The 23,089-nt window shown below is 43.2% G+C and overlaps 1 protein-coding gene across 2 annotated transcripts in view; it reads right to left on the bottom strand.

Annotated features, from left to right (window-relative positions):
- LOC124133879 (ectopic P granules protein 5 homolog) overlaps positions 1-23,089 on the bottom strand; it is an 84,633-nt gene that overhangs the window by 6,345 nt on the left and 55,199 nt on the right. For both annotated transcript variants that reach the window (XM_048397006.1, XM_048397007.1), the window contains 15 exons: positions 22,296-22,386; positions 20,606-20,683; positions 19,961-20,103; positions 18,508-18,676; positions 16,285-16,479; positions 15,571-15,702; positions 13,973-14,054; positions 12,864-13,027; positions 10,337-10,529; positions 8,424-8,594; positions 6,327-6,502; positions 5,426-5,605; positions 4,045-4,202; positions 1,740-1,939; positions 700-948 (listed from right to left, as the gene is read on the bottom strand). In XM_048397006.1, coding sequence (XP_048252963.1) covers positions 700-948; positions 1,740-1,939; positions 4,045-4,202; positions 5,426-5,605; positions 6,327-6,502; positions 8,424-8,594; positions 10,337-10,529; positions 12,864-13,027; positions 13,973-14,054; positions 15,571-15,702; positions 16,285-16,479; positions 18,508-18,676; positions 19,961-20,103; positions 20,606-20,683; positions 22,296-22,386 — 2,381 coding nt within the window. The remainder of the gene's footprint in view (positions 1-699; positions 949-1,739; positions 1,940-4,044; positions 4,203-5,425; positions 5,606-6,326; positions 6,503-8,423; positions 8,595-10,336; positions 10,530-12,863; positions 13,028-13,972; positions 14,055-15,570; positions 15,703-16,284; positions 16,480-18,507; positions 18,677-19,960; positions 20,104-20,605; positions 20,684-22,295; positions 22,387-23,089) is intronic.

Raw genomic sequence — 23,089 nt, 5'->3', positions numbered from 1 at the left:
ATTCCACCTATATGACAGTGACCAATATTGTGAGCAAAGATCCACGCCCTCTGGGTATGATGACACGGATAATACTAGGTCACCGAGGCTGACCACCTGACCCATTTGGTCTCCTCTTACGACCAGCATAGGTTTCTGGGGACCTATTCTAACCTAAAAAACACAGGGCCCTTCAAACAAATCAAACAGTAAATCTGAAAGATCACTTTTCCCATGTGAGTGGGCATCTCATTCTAAACAAATTGGTCTGTGTCATAAATTTGAAATATGTATGTGAATAACTAATTGCTTGTTTTTAAATTTGGTGTGATGCTTTTATTAGTTAAAATTATCGAAGGCTCTGTCCAGGTTAAAATACTGTAATTTAATTGTCCACCTGTGTGACACATAATACTTTTCATAATCGATGTAACTATCATCAACCAGTGTTTTAAGCCAACTCAGGCAGAGTATTTTTTAATATTGGCTAGCATTGTGCACACCCACCAGTAGCTAATATGATGACATAAATCCTGCTGGGGTATCATGCTTTGGTTACTGGTGGCCTATGCCCCATGTTTTATACTGCATAAATAATATTGTTATGCCAAATATGTTTGACAAATTTGTTATTAAATAATTTATTTATGACTCGCTTGTATATATTAACTTGTTCTCATCGGTATATGGCTGAAATAATGATGAGTGGTGTACACGTACCCGCTGTGAAGTAGACCTCGATGCAGGCCTCGGTGATCTGCACCATCTGTTGTAGGGAGGCCAGGCATCGGCTGGCGGCCTTGATGCAGGGGGTGAGTAGGATGCTGTGAGGGGAGGACTTCAGCCAGTCTGTGATGGTTGTCATGACGAAACTGAGGGCATTGCCTTCTGGGTTGCAGTTGTTGAGAAGACTGAGGACATCCTTGACCAAGTCAAGAGATTCTTCCTGCTGGGTCTTCATGTCCAACACTGAAGTCATAGATTAAACACATGCAGTAGACTTGCACAGATGCCAACCCACATTTTGTGCGTGTGGGTGCGTGCGTGGCCTCGTGTCTGCCCTTGTGCGTGCCCTCGCACTTGCGCGACTGAGTTTGTGTACTGGTCAAGACAAATCCTCTTTATTTAAAGTGCTTGCCCACTGAGATACCATGTCCCAATTTTAACATGGATACCCACTCAGACACATGATGAGGTAGCTGGGGATTCTGCCGAAATCTTATTACCGCATTTGACGTAATAAGCACCCAGGGGGCTCTTATTAGAATATTATTTTGGTGAAAAAAACAGAGTTGAAAGATCGTAAATTTCATGGTTTATGCTGACAGCCTGAAATGTTTATATACGACAAGCATATTTTTTCAGAATTTAATTGCCCATACTTAAGGGTGCATATAACACACGACTGCGTATTATACACGAATAAATAAGTCTTGTGTACATTGATCAATCGGAAGGAGTGCTAATTGGGATTAATCACCAGCTAATATATTAGCAAATATCGCCATGGGCGCTTATTAGAGTCGGGCGCTTATTACGTCGAATACGGTTCTCGACAAACTCCAAAACAGCCTACCAGAGGTTTCCAGCCTCTATCTCTGTGAGGAGGTTCTCAACAAACTCCAAAAAAACCTACCAGAGGTTTCCACAGCCTCTATCTCTGTGAGGAGGTTCTCAACAAACTCCAAAAAAACCTACCAGAGGTTTCCACAGCCTCTATCTCTGTGAGGAGGTTCTCAACAAACTCCAAAAAAACCTACCAGAGGTTTCCACAGCCTCTATCTCTGTGAGGAGGTTGACGATGACGGTGGAGATGGCCTCCGTGTTGACGTCTGCCCTGTAGGAGCACTGACAGAGCAGCTGGGTGATGCAGTGCACGTACATCAATCTCTTGGTGGACAGGTCCTCTGACCAGGGCACGCCGGTGTCGTTGCTGAACCCTGCTCCCACCCGCATCAGTCTGTAAGCGGAAATGAAGAAATGATTCGATAAGAGAGATGCTTTCCTATACATAAAGAATTATCAAATTGATAAAGCATAGGTTGCCCAGTCTAAGGTGTTGCAATTAGAAAAAAATCTCATTCACTCATCTCTACAAAGCCATATCATAATCCCCAAAATACAGAAAATGTCCTGGTTATGCCACAACAGCGACTTACTTGAGACCCAGTGTAATGGATGGTGAAGAACCTAGATATACGACACAAGGAATTTACTTGAGTCCCAGTGTAAAGGACAGAGGGGGCCCTAGAGATATGGTAACAGCCACTTACTCGAGTCCCAGCGTAAAGGACAGAGGAGGCCCTAGAGATATGGTAACAGCCACTTACTCGAGTCCCAGTGTAAAGGACAGAGGGGGCCCTAGAGATATGGTAACAGCCACTTACTCGAGTCCCAGTGTAAAGGACAGAGGGGGCCCTAGAGATATGGTAACAGCCACTTACTCGAGTCCCAGTGTAAAGGACACAGGAGGTCCTGAAGATATGGTAACAGCCACTTACTTGAGTCCCAGTGTAAAGGACAGAGTGGGCCCTAGAGATATGGTAACAGCCACTTACTTGAGTCCCAGCGTAAAGGACAGAGGAGGCCCTAGAGATATGGTTACAGCCACTTACTCGAGTCCCAGTGGACAGAGGAGGTCCTGGAGATGACAAGTGCCACTTACTCGAGTCCCAGTGTAAAGGACAGAGGAGGTCCTGGAGATGACAATTGCCACTTACTCGAGTCCCAGTGTAAAGGACACAGGATGTTCTGGAGATGACAATTGCCACTTACTCGAGTCCCAGTGTACAGGACAGAGGGGGTCCTGGTGATGACAAGTGCCACTTACTCGAGTCCCAGTGTAAAGGACACAGGATGTTCTGGAGATGACAATTGCCACTTACTCGAGTCCCAGTGTACAGGACAGAGGGGGTCCTGGAGATGACAAGTGCCACTTACTCGAGTCCCAGTGTAAAGGACACAGGATGTTCTGGAGGTGACAATTGCCACTTACTCGAGTCCCAGTGTAAAGGACAGAGGAGGTCCTGGTGATGACAACAGCCACTTACTCAAGTCCCAGTGTACAGGACACAGGAGGCCCTAGAGATATGGTAACTGCCAATTACTCGAGTCCCAGTGTAAAGGACACAGGATGTTCTGGAGGTGACAATTGCCACTTACTCGAGTCCCAGTGTAAAGGACAGAGGAGGTCCTGGTGATGACAACAGCCACTTACTCAAGTCCCAGTGTACAGGACACAGGAGGCCCTAGAGATATGGTAACTGCCAATTACTCGAGTCCCAGTGTAAAGGACACAGGATGTTCTGGAGATGACAATTGCCACTTACTCGAGTCCCAGTGTACAGGACAGAGGGGGTCCTGGAGATGACAATTGCCACTTACTCGAGTCCCAGTGTACAGGACACAGGAGGCCCTAGAGATATGGTAACTGCCACTTACTCGAGTCCCAGTGTAAAGGACACAGGATGTTCTGGAGATGACAATTGCCACTTACTCGAGTCCCAGTGTACAGGACACAGGAGGCCCTAGAGATATGGTAACTGCCACTTACTCGAGTCCCAGTGTAAAGGACACAGGATGTTCTGGAGATGACAATTGCCACTTACTCGAGTCCCAGTGTACAGGACAGAGGGGGTCCTGGAGATGACAATTGCCACTTACTCGAGTCCCAGTGTAAAGGACAGAGGAGGTCCTGGAGATGACAAGTGCCACTTACTTGAGTCCCAGTGTAAAGGACAGAGGAGGTCCTGGAGATGACAATTGCCACTTACTCGAGTCCCAGTGTAAAGGACAGAGGAGGTCCTGGAGATGACAATTGCCACTTACTCGAGTCCCAGTGTAAAGGACAGAGGAGGTCCTGGAGGTGACAACTGCCAGTTACTCGAGTCCCAGTGTAAAGGACAGAGGAGGTCCTGGAGATGACAACTGCCACTTACTCGAGTCCCAGTGTAAAGGACAGAGGAGGTCCTGGAGATGTGGTATTAGCAGATGTAAACAACAACTAACATGAGACACAGTGTAAAGAACAGAAGAGGTCCTGGTTATATAACAACAGTGACTTACTTCAGCCCCAATGCAAGAGCGGACGACCTTTCTGCCAGGACACAGACGGGGTCACAGCACTGCATGAACCAGTTGCTAGCCACCCTATAGCTGGACGACCCCACATACAGCCAGTTGAAGTTCTCTGCAGCTGTCAACAACTTGACACTCTCTGGTTTCTGAAAGAGGAGCATTCACAAACGAATATAAGTCAGTGGTTGATTAAGGTGATGTTTGTTGTGTCGAGACAGCGGCCTGTCAATAACCTAGACCAGACAAACCAGTGATTAAAGTAAGGTGCAGATATTACGAGCAATATGATAACTGACATATAATATGAACAGGCTACTGATGCTTATATGGACACACTCCAGTGTTTCAATATTTGATCGTGTTATAGAACAATTATTTGCTACATTAACAATGGTTGCCAAATTCAAGCCCAATTGAATGCATTTTATTCAAACGTAAAGGTAGATAAGACTCTCAACCCCTCCATCAGCTACTCCCACCCACCTCCAGGAGTGACTTGTCCCCATAGCACCGCCCCAGCAGGATGAGCAGAGATGACTCCCACCCCCTCCATCAACTATCCCCACCCACCTCCAGGAGTGACTTGTCCCCATAGCACTGCACCAGCACGGCTGACTCCCACCCCCTCCATCAACTATCCCCACCCACCTCCAGGAGTGACTTGTCCCCATAGCACTGCACCAGCAGAGATGACTCCCACCCCCTCCATCAACTATCCCCACCCACCTCCAGGAGTGACTTGTCCCCATAGCACTGCACCAGCAGGATGAGCAGGGCTGACTCCCACCCCCTCCATCAACTATCCCCACCCACCTCCAGGAGTGACTTGTCCCTATAGCACTGCACCAGCAGAGATGACTCCCACCCCCTCCATCAACTATCCCCACCCACCTCCAGGAGTGACTTGTCCCCATAGCACTGAACCAGCAGGGCTGACTCCAACCCCCTCCATCAGCTATCCCCACCCACCTCCAGGAGTGACTTGTCCCCATAGCACTGCACCAGCAGGATGAGCAGGGCTGACTCCCACCCCCTCCATCAACTATCCCCACCCACCTCCAGGAGGGACTTGTCTCCATAGCACTGCACCAGCTGGGCTGACTCCCACCCCCTCCATCAGCTATCCCCACCCACCTCCAGGAGGAACTTGTCTCCATAGCACTGCACCAGCAGGGCTGACTCCCACCCCCCTCCATCAACTATCCCCACCCACCTCCAGGAGTGACTTGTCCCCATAGCACTGCACCAGCAGGGCTGACTCCCACCCCCTCCATCAGCTATCCCCACCCACCTCCAGGAGTGACTTGTCCCCATAGCACTGCACCAGCAGGGCTGACTCCCACCCCCTCCATCAACTATCCCCACCCACCTCCAGGAGTGACTTGTCCCCATAGCACTGCACCAGCAGGATGAGCAGGGCTGACTGGAACCTGGCTGTCATGTCCGGGGGCTGGTAGATCATGAGGTACTGCACCAGCTCATTCCACGTCACTTTTGTCAGGATGTAGCCTATCAGGTGGAAGCATGGTGCAGTCACACGCTCCTTCAACTGAGAAGTAAATAAGAACTGGTTTAACATTTGATCCACCTTTCAAATTGTGCAATATATTTCAAGCAGCTGATATAAATGGATAAAAATCACAGAGAGAAATGTTTGTTGTTTAATGCCGCACTCTGCAATATTCTACCTATATGACAGCGGTCTGTAAATAATCCAAGTCTGGACCAGACAATCCAGTGATTGACATCATGAGCATTGATCCATGCAATTGGGATAAGATGACATCAACCAAGTAACCGAGAATGACCACCCGATCCTGTTAGTCACCTTTTACGGCAAGCATGGGTTGCTGAAGACCTATGTTACCCCGGAATCTTCACAGGTCGAGAAATCAATATACAGGATTGCATGTCAAAGCTCCAAATTTTAATAAAAATATAATAAACATGATAAAGTGAACCTCTATTTTCTATACAGAAATTATATAATTTTTAAATTAAACCGACCATTTGATACTGTGGAATTAAAGCTGATTACATCATAAATTCCCTGTATTGACATCTGTTTTATGTGGCCATAGTGTTAATCCCCTTTTGAGGCCAATATATCATAAATCATTGACCCCAAAGTTATCTGATTCCACCTGCCTGCAACTCCCACCATGCACAGCCCACTATGTCTGCCAGCCAGGATGTCTCAATTACAGTGATCACTTACAACCTTACTACTACACTACTGACTTGTTACTGACAGAAAGGTCATCCATCACCTGTGCCATCATCTCAAGGAGCTGCAGGTCCGGCTTGAGCTGCTCCCAGGGGAGCTGTCTCAGCTCCTGGTTGTAGATGTCGGCGATGCAGATGGGCAGGGCGGGGGTGGACAGGCAGTTCATGTGGTACATCAGCAGCATGCCTAGCACTCGACCATCCATGTCCGCCATCTTGGCTGCACACACGAAAAACTCCTGTCAGGCTTTTTGTTAATGTCAACATTTGTGAGTGAGTGAGTGAGTGAGTATGGTTTTACGCCGCTTTTAGCAATATTCCAGCAATATCACGGCGGGGGACACCAGAATCAACATTTGTGACCAACAATAAGGGACCTTATCGGTGGAAAATCACACTTTGACTTTATAATATATTTTAAAACTACAACATCTTCGGAATACAAAAATACAATTCACGACCTTCAATTCATATTGATTACAGAGATACATGACATCACACATGGCTATCTTCCCTGAAGCAAGTTGACGTCTAACATCTTTATCACGTCACAGCACAATTGTATCTTAGCACCCATAAGGTCCCTATCCCCGGGTGGGTCACACATATTCTTTTTATTATACTACTCCACTGATAGGGATTATCAGATATGTCATTCTGTCATATGTTTTTTAATATATACTTGACATATTAGAGTCAGTATTGTGTATTATGGCAAAATAAACATATTTAAAGTGGAGAAGTATATGCATCATGAGTGAGTGAGTGAGTATGGTTTTACGCCGCTTTAAGCAATATTCCAGCAATATCACGGCGGGGGACACCAGAAATGGGCTTCACACATTGTACCCATGTCGGGAATCGAACCCGGGTCTTCGGCGTGACGAGCAAACGCTTTAACCACTAGGCTACCCGACCGCCCCTTATATGCATCATGAAGTGAATATTGTCATATTCTGCAGTTACCAATATCCAGAAATGACCAAGAAGTTTAGCTTGGTGACAATACTTATGGGTCCTTCTGAGAAAGGGTCAGAATTCTTGTGCATTGTGTACTTCCAAGTAACAAATCATCTTCTTTTACAAAAGGGCTGAAAACATTGTGCAAATCAGAGCCAATCAGTTGTAATTTAACCCAATCAAACATAATTTTAGCATAATAAAGGACATTGGAGACCAACAATTACATTTTTTCTTGTTTGCTTTAGTTATCAATATTATATGGTTATTCAATATTACAAAGAAAAAAGAAATGTTAAAAAAAATGTTTAAAAAAATGCATTCCTCCAGTAACCAGACTGAAAATATTTTAACTCCGGCCTCCCTTTGTACCTGCAATTCCACTCTGGTGGGAAGCATGTTATTTGTAGTTCCGGTCTAGGTAGGGTGATTCTGGAGTACACTTGAAGTTCATCCCTTATGTTACGCCCATTTTAATATGTTAATATGTAGAACAAGTGTGATAATATAATACCGCCCTGCTCCCTACTGTTACTATTGTTCAGTTGAATTGTTTAGGATAATATAGGAAATATAGGAAACCAGTGAGGGATTTTTCTTAAAACAGGTTATATCAAGAAAAACCATTAGTACGTTCATAGTTTTATTGGATGCAAAATAGTGCAAGTTCTTCGGATGCAAAAAATAAAAAAAATTCATTGCATGTTACATTCTGACATTTGTATTCTGGTAAGAAATAACCTCAAAGTTCTGGATGTCTAACCTCGGGCCCCCCAAATGTATTACTGTCCCGGAGTCCCCCAGACTGAAAGATAGAATGACCCAGGAAAACCCTTGTGCTGTATCTGTGTTTATCATAACCATGTTGGTTGGTTTGTTGTTTTACGCCGCATTCAGCAATATTCCAGCTATAAGACGGCGGTCTGTAAATAATCGAGCCTGGACCAGACAATCCAGTGATTGACATCATGGGCATCCATCCACGCAATTGGAATATGATGACATGCATCAACCAAGTCAGCGAGCCTGACCACCCGATCCCATTAGTCGCCTCTTACAACAAGCATAGTCGCCTTTTACGGCAAGCATGGGTTGCTGAAGACCTATTCGACCCTGGATCTTGACAGGTCAATAACCATGTACTGTACTTGATGAGTCATTAGTTCAGTGATGGAGTTTACCTGAGAACTGTATTCTGATGTAGTCCACCACCTTGCGGAACATGGCCACCATCTCCAGTGCCACGAGGCTGTCACTCTCTATCCAGGGGTACCAGGTCTGCTGGGGGTTGCTCAGAGGCTGGATCCAGGCAGCGAACAGGTCCAGGACCTGCTTCCATGTCATGTCCAGCACTGACACAGACAACGGGACACAGCTATCAGCTTGCATGTTAAAGAATGGCAGCTACAACAGCCATAACGCTGAGATTAGAATGTGACAGTGGTCCCTGGACAAGTTCCACAAAGGGACTTACACGACAATGAAAGAGTGTCCAAGTTAAAGAATGGGAGCTACAACAGCCATAATGCTGAGATTAGAATGTGACAGTGGTCCCTGGACAAGTTCCACTAAAGGACTTACACGACAATGAAAGAGTGTCCAAGTTAAAGAATGGGAGCTACAACAGCCATAACGCTGAGACTACAATGTTTGTTTTATTGTTGATGTATAACGCCGCACTCAGCAATATTCCAGCTATATGACGGCGGTCTGTAAATAATCGAGCCTGAACCAGACAATCCTGTGATTGACATCATGAGCATCGACCAAGTCAGTGAGCCTGACCACCCGATCCCACTAGTCGCCTCTTCCGTCAAGCATTGTCACAAGATTACAATGTGACAGTGGTCCCTTGGCCAAGTTTCACAAAGCAATCTTATGACTATCATAACTCCCACTGGCTAAAATAGACAATATTTACATAGACCTAAGATGTTTGTGAAATGAAGTCTATTTTGGGTCTATTTCTAATGTGTATGAGATATGACAATGGCTGCAAGGATTGCATTGTGAGGCTTGGCCATGGGACCAATTTCAGAAAGTAACCTCTGTGCTACCACTGTCAGAGCTCCCTTCAATTTTGATATGAGGTCCTTGCCCAGTTAAGCCCTAATGTAATGATAGAACCTGCTAAACAATAACAAAGATAGGGCCAAGATCACTTTGTGAAACAGGGCCCTCTACCCTTGATCATAAGCCAATCTAAACACAATTCTTAAACAGATGAGCATATGTCTGTCATATGGCTAGAGCAGACCTATTTCATCAGTCGTCCATACAACACTTTTCTTGTCCTTTAAATTAGACAAATTTGTATTACAGAAATTTTGTTATCTTATTAAAAAGGATTAACTACCCTGACCTGAAACATAAAGGACATACATGAACGAATCTTACTGGAACTATGTACATAAGTTAAAGGAAGAATTTGTTTCTACAAGCGCTTTGCCAATACAGTCGTGCCCCGCTCGGTTCTCGGACGATTTTCATTCAAAACGAAATAATTACTATATAAATTTACCCGTATATATGGAAATTCAGTTTCCGGAACCGGACAGTCATTTTCATACACAAAACACTGAAATGCACACAAAATTGTCTCACTTATCCGGACAATACACTTCCGCTGGTGGTAATCCTTCCGCTGGTGGTAATCCTTTGATTCGTGAGAAGTCAATTAACCAAGTGACACTGAGTTACGTTTGAGATGAGCTTGTTTGTTGTACATGTAATCCCATTCGATAAATATGGCGTCTGTGGAGGTCAGAGGTCAAAGTTGTGTAAGTATGGCCTGTCAACCAGCGAAATGTGAGCGACACGCAGTTACAGCACGCGAAAAAATGGAAATTTGTCTGTTTAAGGAAAAACACCCGTCAGCAAGTTTAGAAACCATCAGTAAGCATTATGGCACTGAATTTGGACATACCATAGGAAAATCGACATTCTGTCATCTGTCATGAGTTGCATAATTGAAGGGAAGTAACTCTTCCAGTAAGAAGCTGGTTTCAGTTATACGGAAATTCATTTATACGGACGAATTGTGAAATGACGCAAGTGTCCGTATAAACGGGGCACGATTGTACAATATTCTGACCTTGGTATGGGTTCATCTCTGTGAAATTCGGCAGCATCTTTGTGACGAAGCTTCTCATGAGTCCCCCGAGGAAGTGGGACACATAGGGGATGTAGCGGCTCCACTTGGGGTAGAGGCCAAACGAGGCGGTCTCCGAGTCTTGGAGGCGAAGCTGCATGAACTGATTGGACAGCCACTGAAGGGTCTCCGTCAGCTGTGTCGGGTAGAACACAATACATGTTGTCAGATCACAGGAGGTACATCTCTTTCACGTCTTTATTGTGATGCTATATTCATGTCACAGTACAGTATAATTGTTTCATCACGTCATGGGGTGACTTTGGGTCTGTCCACTGTATCAGGTAGAACAGTCAGAACACAGGAGATACATCTCTCAACAATCTCATTCAAATCAGACCTAAGTTCTCGCTACCACTGAACAAAGATCTGAAGACATCGCATTAGGGGTCACGTCAAAATGACCTTTCATCTGATTAATCAGAGTGTTGCTCACCAGATCATGAAACTGACAGTCGGAATGTGATTTCTAATCATGCAACCTTGAAAACTTTAACACGGGGTATTCCGAAAGATAGTTGCAGGTTTAACAACTGAATCCATACAATCTCGACCATCTATTAGCCATTCCAGAATGTTCTTTTGTTCAGGTTTCAAATTTGTAATCGAGAATTTGTCAAAATATGTTTCGAAGCGTTGTCGTCAATTTGAAATTGGTGCCTTAAAGCATGAAAAAGCTTCCTTCTGATTTGTCAATCCATTGGTCAGTCAAAGTTTGCGCAAGGTCGGTCTGACGTGACCGGTAAAGGGATGTCCTGAGATCTTTGTTTAGCGGAAGCGAGAACTAAGATGTGATTTTAATGAGATTGATCTCTCAAAGGCTACTACCGTATTTTCTTGAGTATAGTGCGCACCCATGTATAATGCGCACCCCCCTCTAGCGGGTTCAATATTTTGGAAAAAAAGAAATTTCAATATTATGCGCAGAAAAAATTTACACCGTACCCTCTCAGCGAAGTCCGGCAAACGAACGGGCGCTGAGAAACTTCGTCAGTACAAATTCGAAATTTGAGATAAAAAATCACCAGACATGTTTATTTACCGTTTAAATAGTATTTATTGTTCTGCTAGCCATTGTTTTATATCTAGGGATTAAGATTACCTTGTGTATTTTCTCCTAAACTAAGCCGGAAACAGCAATCAGCTGTACACACGTTTTCTTGGAATCGACCGGTGATTCGGTCAAGACACACCCAATTATATAACTTTATAGGATTTTTAATGCAAGGATCGGCAACAATTGTATCTGAAACTATTTTTTTTTATCAGGAATAATATATTCCATTATTTTCTTAATTATATGCAGCCTTTACTAAACATATTTAAAATAATAATAACCCTAAGCGAAGCAGCTGATCGCTATTCCCGGGTATTATTTTTTACATGGAACCAGTCTGACCAGTCACCGTCAAGGCTCACGCGCACGTGATCGCGTGATCACGAGAATTTCATGTTGACATAGAATCGTCAAACAAAAACAAATATGACTTTTAACGAGCCAAAGTATGTCATTTATGATATATGTATCAATTCTCTGTCAACTAAAGTTCGTTTCAAGGCGTCAATAGCGGTATTCTGACCGTGGTTGCTGTTAATAACGGTGAGTTGTGCGATCTTCCGATCGCTTCACACACGATTTCGCCGAAATTAATAAAAACAATATTATAAGGAATTTTGAATAAAATTAATGAAATAAGTTACAAACATAAGTCCAGATATACAAAGAACACTTTTTATAGCCAGACAGTGTAATTACATGATTATTTTTGCGTACTTCAGTATGGATTTGTTGACATGGTATTTCCGGTGTTTCATGCTCACGGTAATGTCTTTCCATGGGGGAAAAAAACATCCAAACTCATAATTCATGTATAATGCGCACCCCCTTCTACACAGCTGTGTTTTTTCGAAAAAATGTGCGCACTATACTCAAGAAAATACGGTATGTATGTTCCATGATCTAGGAACACCTTTAATCTTGGTCAAGACATAATTAGTGCCATGTGTGAAAATGGGCCATCCTCTGTGTGAAACTATGGCAATCATCTAAACATGCTGACGATTTGTAAAACATTCCAAGTTTAATCAGTTTGTTCCGCTGTGTATATGATAAATGCATGCCAAAGTGCCAAAGTGCCCAAGTATTACGTCATTCCTCGTGCACTCGGAACGTTTTACAAATTGCAGCCATCTTGAATTCTTTATTGTTGTCCTTTAACAGTTTAGTGTCCTTTTTGTGCACTGACGTTCTTTCGTACACATTGTTCTTTCTTTACATCAGACGTCTTTCATTTGCAAGTTGTTCATTGGTAATATTTTGTATTTTGAATTCATTATTTTTTAAGTAAACAATGACCTTTATTTGGAACATTCATTCTTTATTCGTAACATTTGACTATTATTGCGTACTTTCATCCTTTATTTCCACTTCATATTTTTTGACCGGCTGGCTGCCAATAGAGGATCTCACCTGTGTTGTGGCAAGGACTGTGTCTGTGCATGCCTCCACGTCACACAAGGAGAAGCAGATTGATGGCTTCCGTTGTTGGGGAGCCAGACTCTGGGTGACTGGGGTGAAGCATTCGCCAAGTAATATCTCCCAACACTGAACATGAAGCCTCTCCACCGCTGACCCTGTCAACACAGTAACTTGCCAGCTGTCACCCAAGTAAGTAGTAAACAGAGAACATATTGAATGGAATTTCCATTTTAGCCGCTTCTTAGAGGAAACGTGAAATCAGATCATACATGAGTGACAAGCATTTTTTGAATGAGTGAGTGAGTAAGTTTACCAATAGGCTACCCTACTGCCAGAACACTTTTTTGATTCCTGCAATTTAATTAAATGAAGTATTGAAGACTCCACATACTGTAAATTTTGAAATTAACGTGAGCATGAATTAAATGCGAAAAATGCGAGTAGTCTTTGCTCGCATTATTAAACATCGCATTTATATCAATAATAAGACATTTCGGATAGCAGAAAAACCAACTTAGACTACCAACTTAGTCATACGCTGAAAACAAACTATGTACTCCACATCACTGTTTATTGAGCAACACTTGTAACAAATATATAAACAATGTCATTCAAACACTAATTACGTCCTGTGAATTGTCACTGCTTGGGTCAAGAAAAGAGTTCTACTCTACTACTGAGTGAGTGAGTGAGTGAGTGAGTGAGCAAGCGAGCGAGTGAGGATGGAATTACACAGCTTTTAGCAATATTCCAGCAATATCATGGTGGGGGACACTAGAAATGGCTTCACACATTGTACCCATTGGCGGAATCAAACCCACTGCCTTCAGGGTGACAAGCAAATGCTTTTACCACGAGTGTACCCCACCGCCCTCATGCTGTCTAAAGGTGATGACACACTATGAGCCATATCACAGAGCTAGACCACTCAATCCACAATACAGTGAGATCTAAAAGCTTGAGGAACCAGTGACCGATTCTGATCCAAAATCCTGAACACTTAACCCCAATTAGAAAACGAAGCTTGAACATTGTATATTCCGAATCTGACAGTAACAAGGTGATAAGGTGAGAAGGAGGGTGGTGTTCCAGCAGCCTACCTTGTATAACCAGAGAGAGGACATCGGACAGATTCTGGGGGAAGTTGGTTTGCAGGTACGAGTTGAGATGACTGCAGTAGAGCTGTGGGAGACAGTACGTGCCATTGTAGACTGAACCAAACTACCCATGTACTGTCAATTTGTAACACAAACAGATAATAACTTTTGTTTGTTTGTTTGTTTCTTGTTGTTTAACGACGCACAGCAATATTCCAGCTATATGATGGCGGTCTGTAAATAATAAAGTCTGGACCAGTCAATCCGGTGATTGACATCATGAGCATCGATCTACGCAATTGTGATACGATCAACCAAATCAGCAAGTCTGACCACCTAATCCCATTAGTCGCCTCTTACAAGCATGGGTTGCTGAAGACCTATTCTAACCCGGATCTTCACAGGTAGAGATATTAACTGCTGATTGGTCATGCACACATAGAACATTAAGTGCTGATTGGTCACACATAGAAGGTTGTGTCAGTTTAAATTTCTAATCAGCCAATCAGCATTGAGGATTTTAAACTACCAATAAGAGTGAGTGAAAAGATTCAGACAAACATATCTGACTTCTCTATCTCAAAAACAGTAATAATTGGGGAGTTCAGGATGCAAAAAGTGTGTGATTATATTTTGTGGATATGTTATACATCCTCCATCTGTGGAGGCGTGATCAGATCTAGAAACAGAATGGTAGCAGTTTGAGGTGAGGTGAGGCGAAATTGGGTTTAACGTCGCGTCCAAGATTATTGCACTTATATAGCGACGTGCATGCACGTGTATGTGTGTGTGTGGCTGCTTGTACTAGTCCGGACTGATGCCGATTTATAGTGCTAGCTCACTGAGATACCATGCCGCAGTTTAACATGAATACCCCACTCAGACACAGTATACTGACTCCGAGCCGACCAGTCCTTGTTTTAGCCCCTTAACAACAAGTACAATCTTTTAACATCTTTTGGTATGACGCGGCCCTGGATCGAACCCTGGACCTTCCGCTCTCCGGGCGGACGCTCTACCACAAGACCACGGAGGCGGTCTGGTAGCAGTTTGAAAAAATATAATTCATTTCAATGAAACTGAAACACAAATAGCCTATTTCTTGTTTCCCAAAACATAATCCATGCCAGGCATCAGTCATAAACACGAAAATGATAATGTAATAATTGTTCCTTTACAAAATATGAAAAGACTTGCATTGCAATTGCTTTAAACAAGGAGTACAAGCCTTCAATGTCCTATGTTTGTCCTATGTTTGTTCTACTCACTAATGCTACAGGTATTTCTTTGGCTCAGTTTATAAAAGACCGATCCTCGCAGTATTTGATGTTTGTTTTTATGCCGCACTCAGCATTATTCCAGCTATATGACGGCGGTCTGTAAATAATCGAGTCTGGACCAGACAATCCAGTGATTGATATCATGAGCATCGATCCACACAATTGGGATCGATGACATGTATCAACCAAGTCAGCGAGCCTGACCACCCGATCCCGTTAGTCGCCTTTTACGACAAGCATAGACGCCTTTTTCTGCAAGCATGGGTTGCTGAAGACTGATTCTACCCCGGATATTCACGGGTCTCCTCTCAGAACACTCACATCAAACACAAGCTTGGTCTTCCTCTCTGGTTCAGCTCCACAGGACATGAGAGCTGAACCTAAAATACCCACAAACCTCTTCCTGTCCCCCTGTGGAGGTTTGGAGGTCTGCAGCCAAGTCCACACGTCGAACTGAAACACAGAGCTCCATACATTCACCTTCACTCACATCAGGTTTCAATATCCTTGCCTTTGAGAGCCCAGTCCCCAGAGAATACACATTGAAACTGTGCATAAAACAGTCTCAAAATATTGCTGGCCTGGTGGGTCAACTGGACTTCAAAGTTACTCGCCAGTTTCAAATTTCACTAGCTGAAATATGAAAGAGTTTATCTTTCCAGAAATTTGATTCTGCGAAGGTATAAATAAAGTAAACCAAAAATGCAAATCATGAATCAAGTATTATAACTCTGATCGCGTAACTTTGATTCGTTACGGAAATTAATTTTATTTCATATTTTGGATGGTGGTATTAATCTACAGAAACAGTAAAATTTTAAAAGAGGTGTGCCTGAGCAAGTGATTATGCTTTTACACTGCTTTTAGCAGTATTCTAGCAATATGACGGAAGAGGATACCAGAAAAAGGGCCTCACACATTGTACCCATATCAGGAATCGAACCTGGGTCTTCACTGAGTTCATGTTCAAGATGGACCCTAGATTTTAGGTCCATGTGTTTCGGACCTACATATGGTAGTGTGGCAGTGTCGTACCTTAGTGAGTAGAGCAAAGACCAGGTCCATGTTTCTCTGTTGCAGTATGTGAATGAGTTGCTCGTACATCAGCACGTACGTCTCCGGGCTGTTGTTGGGGATGAAGTGCTGCGACACGTGGCAGGAGAGGTTGGGGTTGTCCAGACAGAACTGAAGCAGGAGCTGAGTCTGGCTGGAGTCTCGGGACAAGAATTCCTGAAACACCACATCAAATGACAGGGCTTCATTTAAGGAACTTGATTTCAGGCTAAAAAAAAATAGGCTTGTTTCTCAGGCACTGCGGCACGTTTCGCTTTTATTTCCATGTTAAAAAAATAACCAATAAAATCCTTAAATATTCCAAGTCCAACGGTAGTCAAATATTGTATTCCAGTATTTTACTCACCATGGAATACATTTATGTAGGGAGGCCTTTTCCCAGGTTGATTGTACACACCTGTTTATTTGGTTACACAACTGTCTGTTTGGTTACATACTAGTTTGAAAAAAAACCGAACCGAAAACAAAAAAAACACAATCCACAGCCTGCCTGCACTATATTTTAAAAAACCACTGCCTGAGAACCAATTATATTATTTTTTACACCAAGAGCATCTTGACATGAAAACCTAGTTACGCCAGGTGCATGTTGACATGAAAACCTAGTTGAGCCAGGTGCATCTTGACATGAAAACCTAGTTACGCCAGGTGCATGTGGACACGAAAACCTAGTTGCGCCAGGTGCATGTTGACATGAAAACCTAGTTGCTCCAGGTGCATGTTGACATGAAAACCTAGTTGCTCCAGGTGCATGTTGACATGAAAACCTAGTTGCATCGGTGTATGTTGACATGAAAACCTAGTTGCACCAGGAGCATCTGGACATGAACACCTAGTTGCACCAGGAGCATCTGGACATGAAAACCTAGTTGCTCCAGGTGCATCTGGACATGAAAACCTAGTTGCACCAGGAGCATCTGGACATGAAAACTTAGTTGCACCAGGTGCATGTTGACATGAAAACCTAGTTGCACCAGGTGCATGTTGACAAGAAAAACCTAGTTGCACCAGACAAAACCGGTGCCCTAAATAAATAAAATCTCAGTTCTCTGATGACTGCATTATGATTTTTAAATCAGTTTGTACGTACTGTTACAGTACTTATGTGGCAATGTCATCAATGGCAATCATCATATAATACATAATGATTACCATCAGTTCCAAATATCATAACATGATACAGTGGTCAACTTCAGTGATAGATCAACGTACAGCACATGGCATTGAGTACCCACAGATTGATGACGTCATGCCCAAGACAGCATGTCAAATTACACATGACACATGGACTGGTGATGTAGTATGGTAAATAAACCTTATTGATTGTGTTCAAAGAATGATGTTGTGAGGACAATCAAGGGTTAGTCAAGGCACAAATTTGAAATCTTGCATTTGGTGCATGAAGACATATATATATTAGGTTGCATTTTCAATAATATGTTTCACTTGCAGCTAAATCCCTGAATGGTATGTACAGAAAAGCGTATCACCCTAAACCTGACCCAGCTTAGTCCCTACAGGAGAGAACTACAACAGCAGCAATGAATGGATACAAAAGAGCATCATGAAACTAGAGTGGCGTTACAATACATCTTACATATGTCATGGTCTAAGTGCATTTGAGCAGTTATAAATTGGAAAGTGCACTATACAAGTGAGTGAGTATGGTTTTACGCCGCTTTTAGCAATATTCCAGCAATATCACGGCAGGGGACACCAAAAATGGGCTTCACACATTGTACCCATGTCGTGAATCAACCCGGGTCTTCGGCGTGACGAGCGAACGCTTAAACCACTAGGCTACCAAACCGCCCCTGCACTATACAAATTAATAAAATAAAACAATAATAATTAATAACAGCAACAGCCAAATTTTTTCATTTCAGACAGATTATATTTTGACCTGGGTGAACCTCAAAGCTTGGGGCATGAGCCTGAGTGGAGCCACCTCTGGTGCAGATCTTGGTGGTAGTAGGAAATATTTAAAATAAAATATTCAAAATAAAATTCAACATAATTTTTATCACTAAAAGAATGAGCCAAACAAGTTTTGTGGACTCACAGTAAACAATTAATTCCATTTTGCAAAAGATCAGGACAACTATTTTTTCAAGCATTTACGGGAATGGACTATCTGTTTCAAAACCATCCCAGGTTTATCAAATATCAAATGGTGGCCCCTACCTGGCCAAGTATCTCGAGGCACGAGGAGAAGAACTGCTTGGTAGGGAGGTAGAAGTTGGTGTCCTCGTTGATCATGGTGGCCAGGTGGTAGAACAAAGTGTTGGCAATGTCAAACAGGGTGGCGAGTTGGCTCTCATCTGTCGATGACTGAGACAGCTTGATCAGCATCCTGGGGACAGATAACGTAGAGTCACTTTAAAGTGTTGTATCATCATGTAATGGCATCTTCCCGAGGCAAGGGAGTTAACTGACGGTCAAAGTCCAGTTTACACCCTTGCCGAACTAGGCTGGAATTTTGGGGCTCTATGGGCACACATGCTTTGCAAATCCTGCAATTTACCAAATTTTGTAGCCTTGTTTGGAAAGGGTGGAAACTGGACTCTCGTAGTCAGTTAATTCCCTTGCTTCAGGAGGATGTTTGTTCTCACTTACAATAGAGGAGACTTGCTCAGAGGTCAACCCAAGCCTGCAGTAATGTCAGCAAAAACTGAAATCTTATTAAAATCAATTCTTCGTGCTTGCCACCATAACACAAATATCTTGCCGATCAGGACAAAACATCAATGAAATTTTAGAGTGAGTTGGTCCTTATGCTGCTTTGAACACCATATCTGTCCTGTCACGGAATGTCAGAATTAAATTTTGGAGGAAAGACAAGAATGCTGCAGGTCGTAGACATAAATTATCTCTTTGGAGAAACCATTAAACATGAGTCATGCCATACAAATATCTTACAAAACAAAATTTTACTAGCTGGAATTCTAGCTAATTGAAAACTGCAGATCATGGAACCTTTGGTTAACGGTAATTGGAGTTTGAACATGTATTTCTAATGATTTACAGCTAGTGATAGTTGGGGATACAGGTTTTTGCCTCCAAGGTGGCTCAGTCCCTTGCCATAAACAGGACAGAATAACATATATTTATTGAGATACCTTGCCAAAGAACAGCAAAATGGTCAAATGCTTCCCATGACTTAAACAAATTCTTGAGAAAATTAACCAATAACTGTGGGACATACATAAAGAAGGACAGCAGAGCCTGATTCTAAGTCTGAGGTGTGGTGAGGTGAAATTGGGTTTAACGTCGCGTCCAAGATTATTGCACTTATATAGCGACGTGCATGCACGTGTATGTGTGTGTGTGGCTGCTTGTACTAGGCCGGACTGAAGCCGATTTATAGTGCTAGCTCACTGAGATACCATGCCGCAGTTTAACATGAATACCCCACTCAGACACAGTATACTGACTCCGAGCCGACCAGTCCTTGTTTTAGCCCCTTAATGCCGAGCGCCAGACAGGGTAACAACAAGTACAATCTTTTAACGTCTTTTTGTATGACGCGGCCCGGGATCGAACCCTGGACCTTCTGCTCTCCGGGCGGACGCTCTACCACAAGACCACGGAGGCGGTCAAATCTGAGGTGTGAGACAGGGAGATATAGGTTACTGACGTGATTGCGTTCTCCACATGTACAGCTGCCGTGCAGACACTCGGGGGTGGGGGCAGGAGACACTCGATCATCACCTGCTTGTACTCCGCCCGATTCTCGTCCATCTTACGCTGGACACTTTTGTTAATGGTCTTCTCATTCACCTGCACAGAAAAAACATAAAGTGTTAAGTTTGTTTGTTTGTTGTTGAATGCCTCACTCAGCAATACCCTATGGAACCCTCTCCATGACTCTTTTATGAAATCTAAAATCCACACCATGTGTCTCTTTGTCTCGTATCCATGACCTTGTATCAGCAGAATTCTTTTCCAATTTTATGTAGCGCTGTGTATTGAGTTAAGCCCATAACAAATGTAATTATTATTATTGTTGTTGCTGTTGTTGTTATGTACAATCTCTTGGAGTGAGTGAGTGAGTGAGTGAGTGAGTGAGTGAGTTTGATTTTACCCCACTTTTAGTAATATTCCAGCAATATCACGGCGGGGACACCACAAATGGGCTTCACACATTGTACCCATGTCGTGAATCAAACCCAGGTCTTAGGTGTGACGAGCAAACGCCTTAACCACTAGGCTACCCGACCGCCCCTCTTTTGGTATGATGCACCCAGGGATAGAACCACCGGCCTTCCGCTCTCCGACTTACCTGAACTGTTGCCACAGCTGGGTTAGTGCACCTGTGCAGCGGGTTCACCTTGCTCTTACATTCAATGGTCAAGGTCACCTGAGGAAGAGAAGTGTCAACTTTGTCTTGAACTGGAATGTTTTCTTTTGTCACAAACATCTTTTCAATGATATCTTTCAAACTAAAGGTGAGAGACTTCGCTACTCAAAGCAGTCTGTAACTATGGAAGTAAGGATCCATCGGTGTATGACGTCACACGATCCATCACACATTGTGACCACAGCGATAGAAATTCACACTAGTCCTATAGTCCCTGCCAAACTGCCCTAAATATAATGTTAGCTCACTGAGATACCATGCTGCCACAGTTTAACAAGGATAGCACAGGGACTTGTTGAAATTTGCCATGTTGAAGGGGTTTGCTATATGTCATCATTATGAGGACTAGTGGACTACAAATGTTAGTCTCTACCGCTGTGACCACCTGATTCCCATTTTACCCCATTGTTCGTTTCTTGCTCAGTACTGCACAAACCAGTGATTGATAATACGAGTAATGTGAGTGAGTGAGTGAGTACGGTTTTACGCCGCTTTTAGCAATATTCCAGCAATATCACGGCGGGGGACACCAGAAATGGGCTTCACACATTGTACCCATGTCGGGAAACGAACCCGGGTCTTCGGCGTGATGAGTGAACGCTTTAACCACTAGGCTACCCGACCACCCACGAGTACTGTCATACACTGCCGTGTACAATAAGCAATCAACCAAGTCACCATTGCGTGAGTGTGGTTTTATGCCGCTTTTTGCAATATTCCAGCAACATCACGATGGGGGACACTAGAAATGGGCTTCACAAACTGGACCAATGTGGGGAATGGAACCCGGGGCTTTGGCGTGACGAGCAATCGCCATAACCACTTTGCTACCCCACCACCCCAAAGTCACCAAATTTGACCACCCAATCCATTTTGTTGCGTTTTACAAAGGTGTTGCTGGGGAAAATTCTACAGCAGAATCCAAGCTCTTAAGGACGAGAAAAGTGATCTGGGGACATAATCCTGGAGAGAGGTATTGTGACACTTTCAGCTCTATTTTAGCAATAAGGGCAACAATTGTACCTTTGTTGGAGAACAAACAAGAGTTTGCCACTAACGTGGCTATATCCCCCACCCCTGTTGCTTAATTTATGACATAATTAAATCTAAACAAACCTAACCTTTTTTAACTGAGGTGGAACTTGTCATGGAAATTTTTAAAAAAGAAGAGTTTGGAACCTAAGTCCATCTTGTTGCCATGGAAACGTAAAAAAAAAAAAATTCTAAAATTTCTAAATAGCAAAAGGCACCATTTCATTATGTACCTGACAAACCTGCAAAGTTTGATGAAAAAATATTGAACGTTTTTTGAGTTATGCTCCGGAAACGAGCCCTACCCTCACAGAACCTAAGTCCATCTTGTTGCCATGGAAACGTAAAAAATAAAACTTTCGAAAATTTCTAAATATCAAAAGACACCAGCTCAGCATGTACTTGACAGACCTGCAAAGTTTGATGAAAAAATATTGAACGGTTTATGAGTTATGCTCCGCTTCGTTGGGCGGGGGATAATAACAAACTGTTGTAAAGTGGGCTTTCGGTCTGGGTCTAAACAAGTATACTTGTCCTAGGGACTTGTTCACTAGGACCAGCTTGTGATGACAGTTCTCACCTGGTTTAGTTCATTTGAGTACAACACAGGTAACAGGTCAAGGTAGATTCCATCTACAGCACAGTGCTGGGCCACTCGAGTTGAAAACACCCTTCAAATAAATAAATGTCAATTACATAAACAATGAAAACTAGAACCATAAACAGTTATCAACCATAAAAAAATCAAGATTATATAATCAGATATATGACGGCGGTCTGTAAAATAATCGAGTCTGGACCAGACAATCCAATTGGGATCGATGACATGTATCAACCAAGTCGTTGGTTGGTTGGTTTGTTGTTTGACGCCGCACTCAGCAATATTCCAGCTATATGATGGCGGTCTGTAAATAATCGAGTCTGGACCAGACAATCCAGTGATAATGTCATGAGCATCGATCCACGCAATTGGGATAGATGACATGTATCAACCAAGTCAGCAAGCCTGACCACCCGATCTCGTTAGTCGCCTTTTACGACAAGCATAGTCACCTTTTACGGCAAGTATGGGTTGCTGAAGACCCATTCTACCCCGGAATCTTCACGGGTCTAAAAATCAAGAAAAGTCAGTATAGAGAGTAAGTTAGTTAGGAATGTGTCATATTGTCTCTAGCAGAAATCATGGTAAAGTTACAAACTGCCATAATGAGTGTGCCTGTTCACCCAGCAGTGAAAGGGTACTCGGTAGGATGAGATGGCAATGTGACTGCCTGGACCAGACAATCCAGTGATTGACATCATGAGCATCGATCCACACAATTAGAATACGATGACACGGATTAACCAAGTCAGCAAGCCTGACCACCCGACCCC

This window comes from Haliotis rufescens, unplaced genomic scaffold (genome assembly GCF_023055435.1).
Source record: "Haliotis rufescens isolate VD_foot unplaced genomic scaffold, xgHalRufe1.0.p SCAF_16, whole genome shotgun sequence".
NCBI classification, from domain to species: Eukaryota; Metazoa; Mollusca; class Gastropoda; order Lepetellida; family Haliotidae; genus Haliotis; species Haliotis rufescens.
Note: the sequence above shows the minus strand (reverse complement) of the source record. Positions and strands in the feature narration are given on the sequence as shown.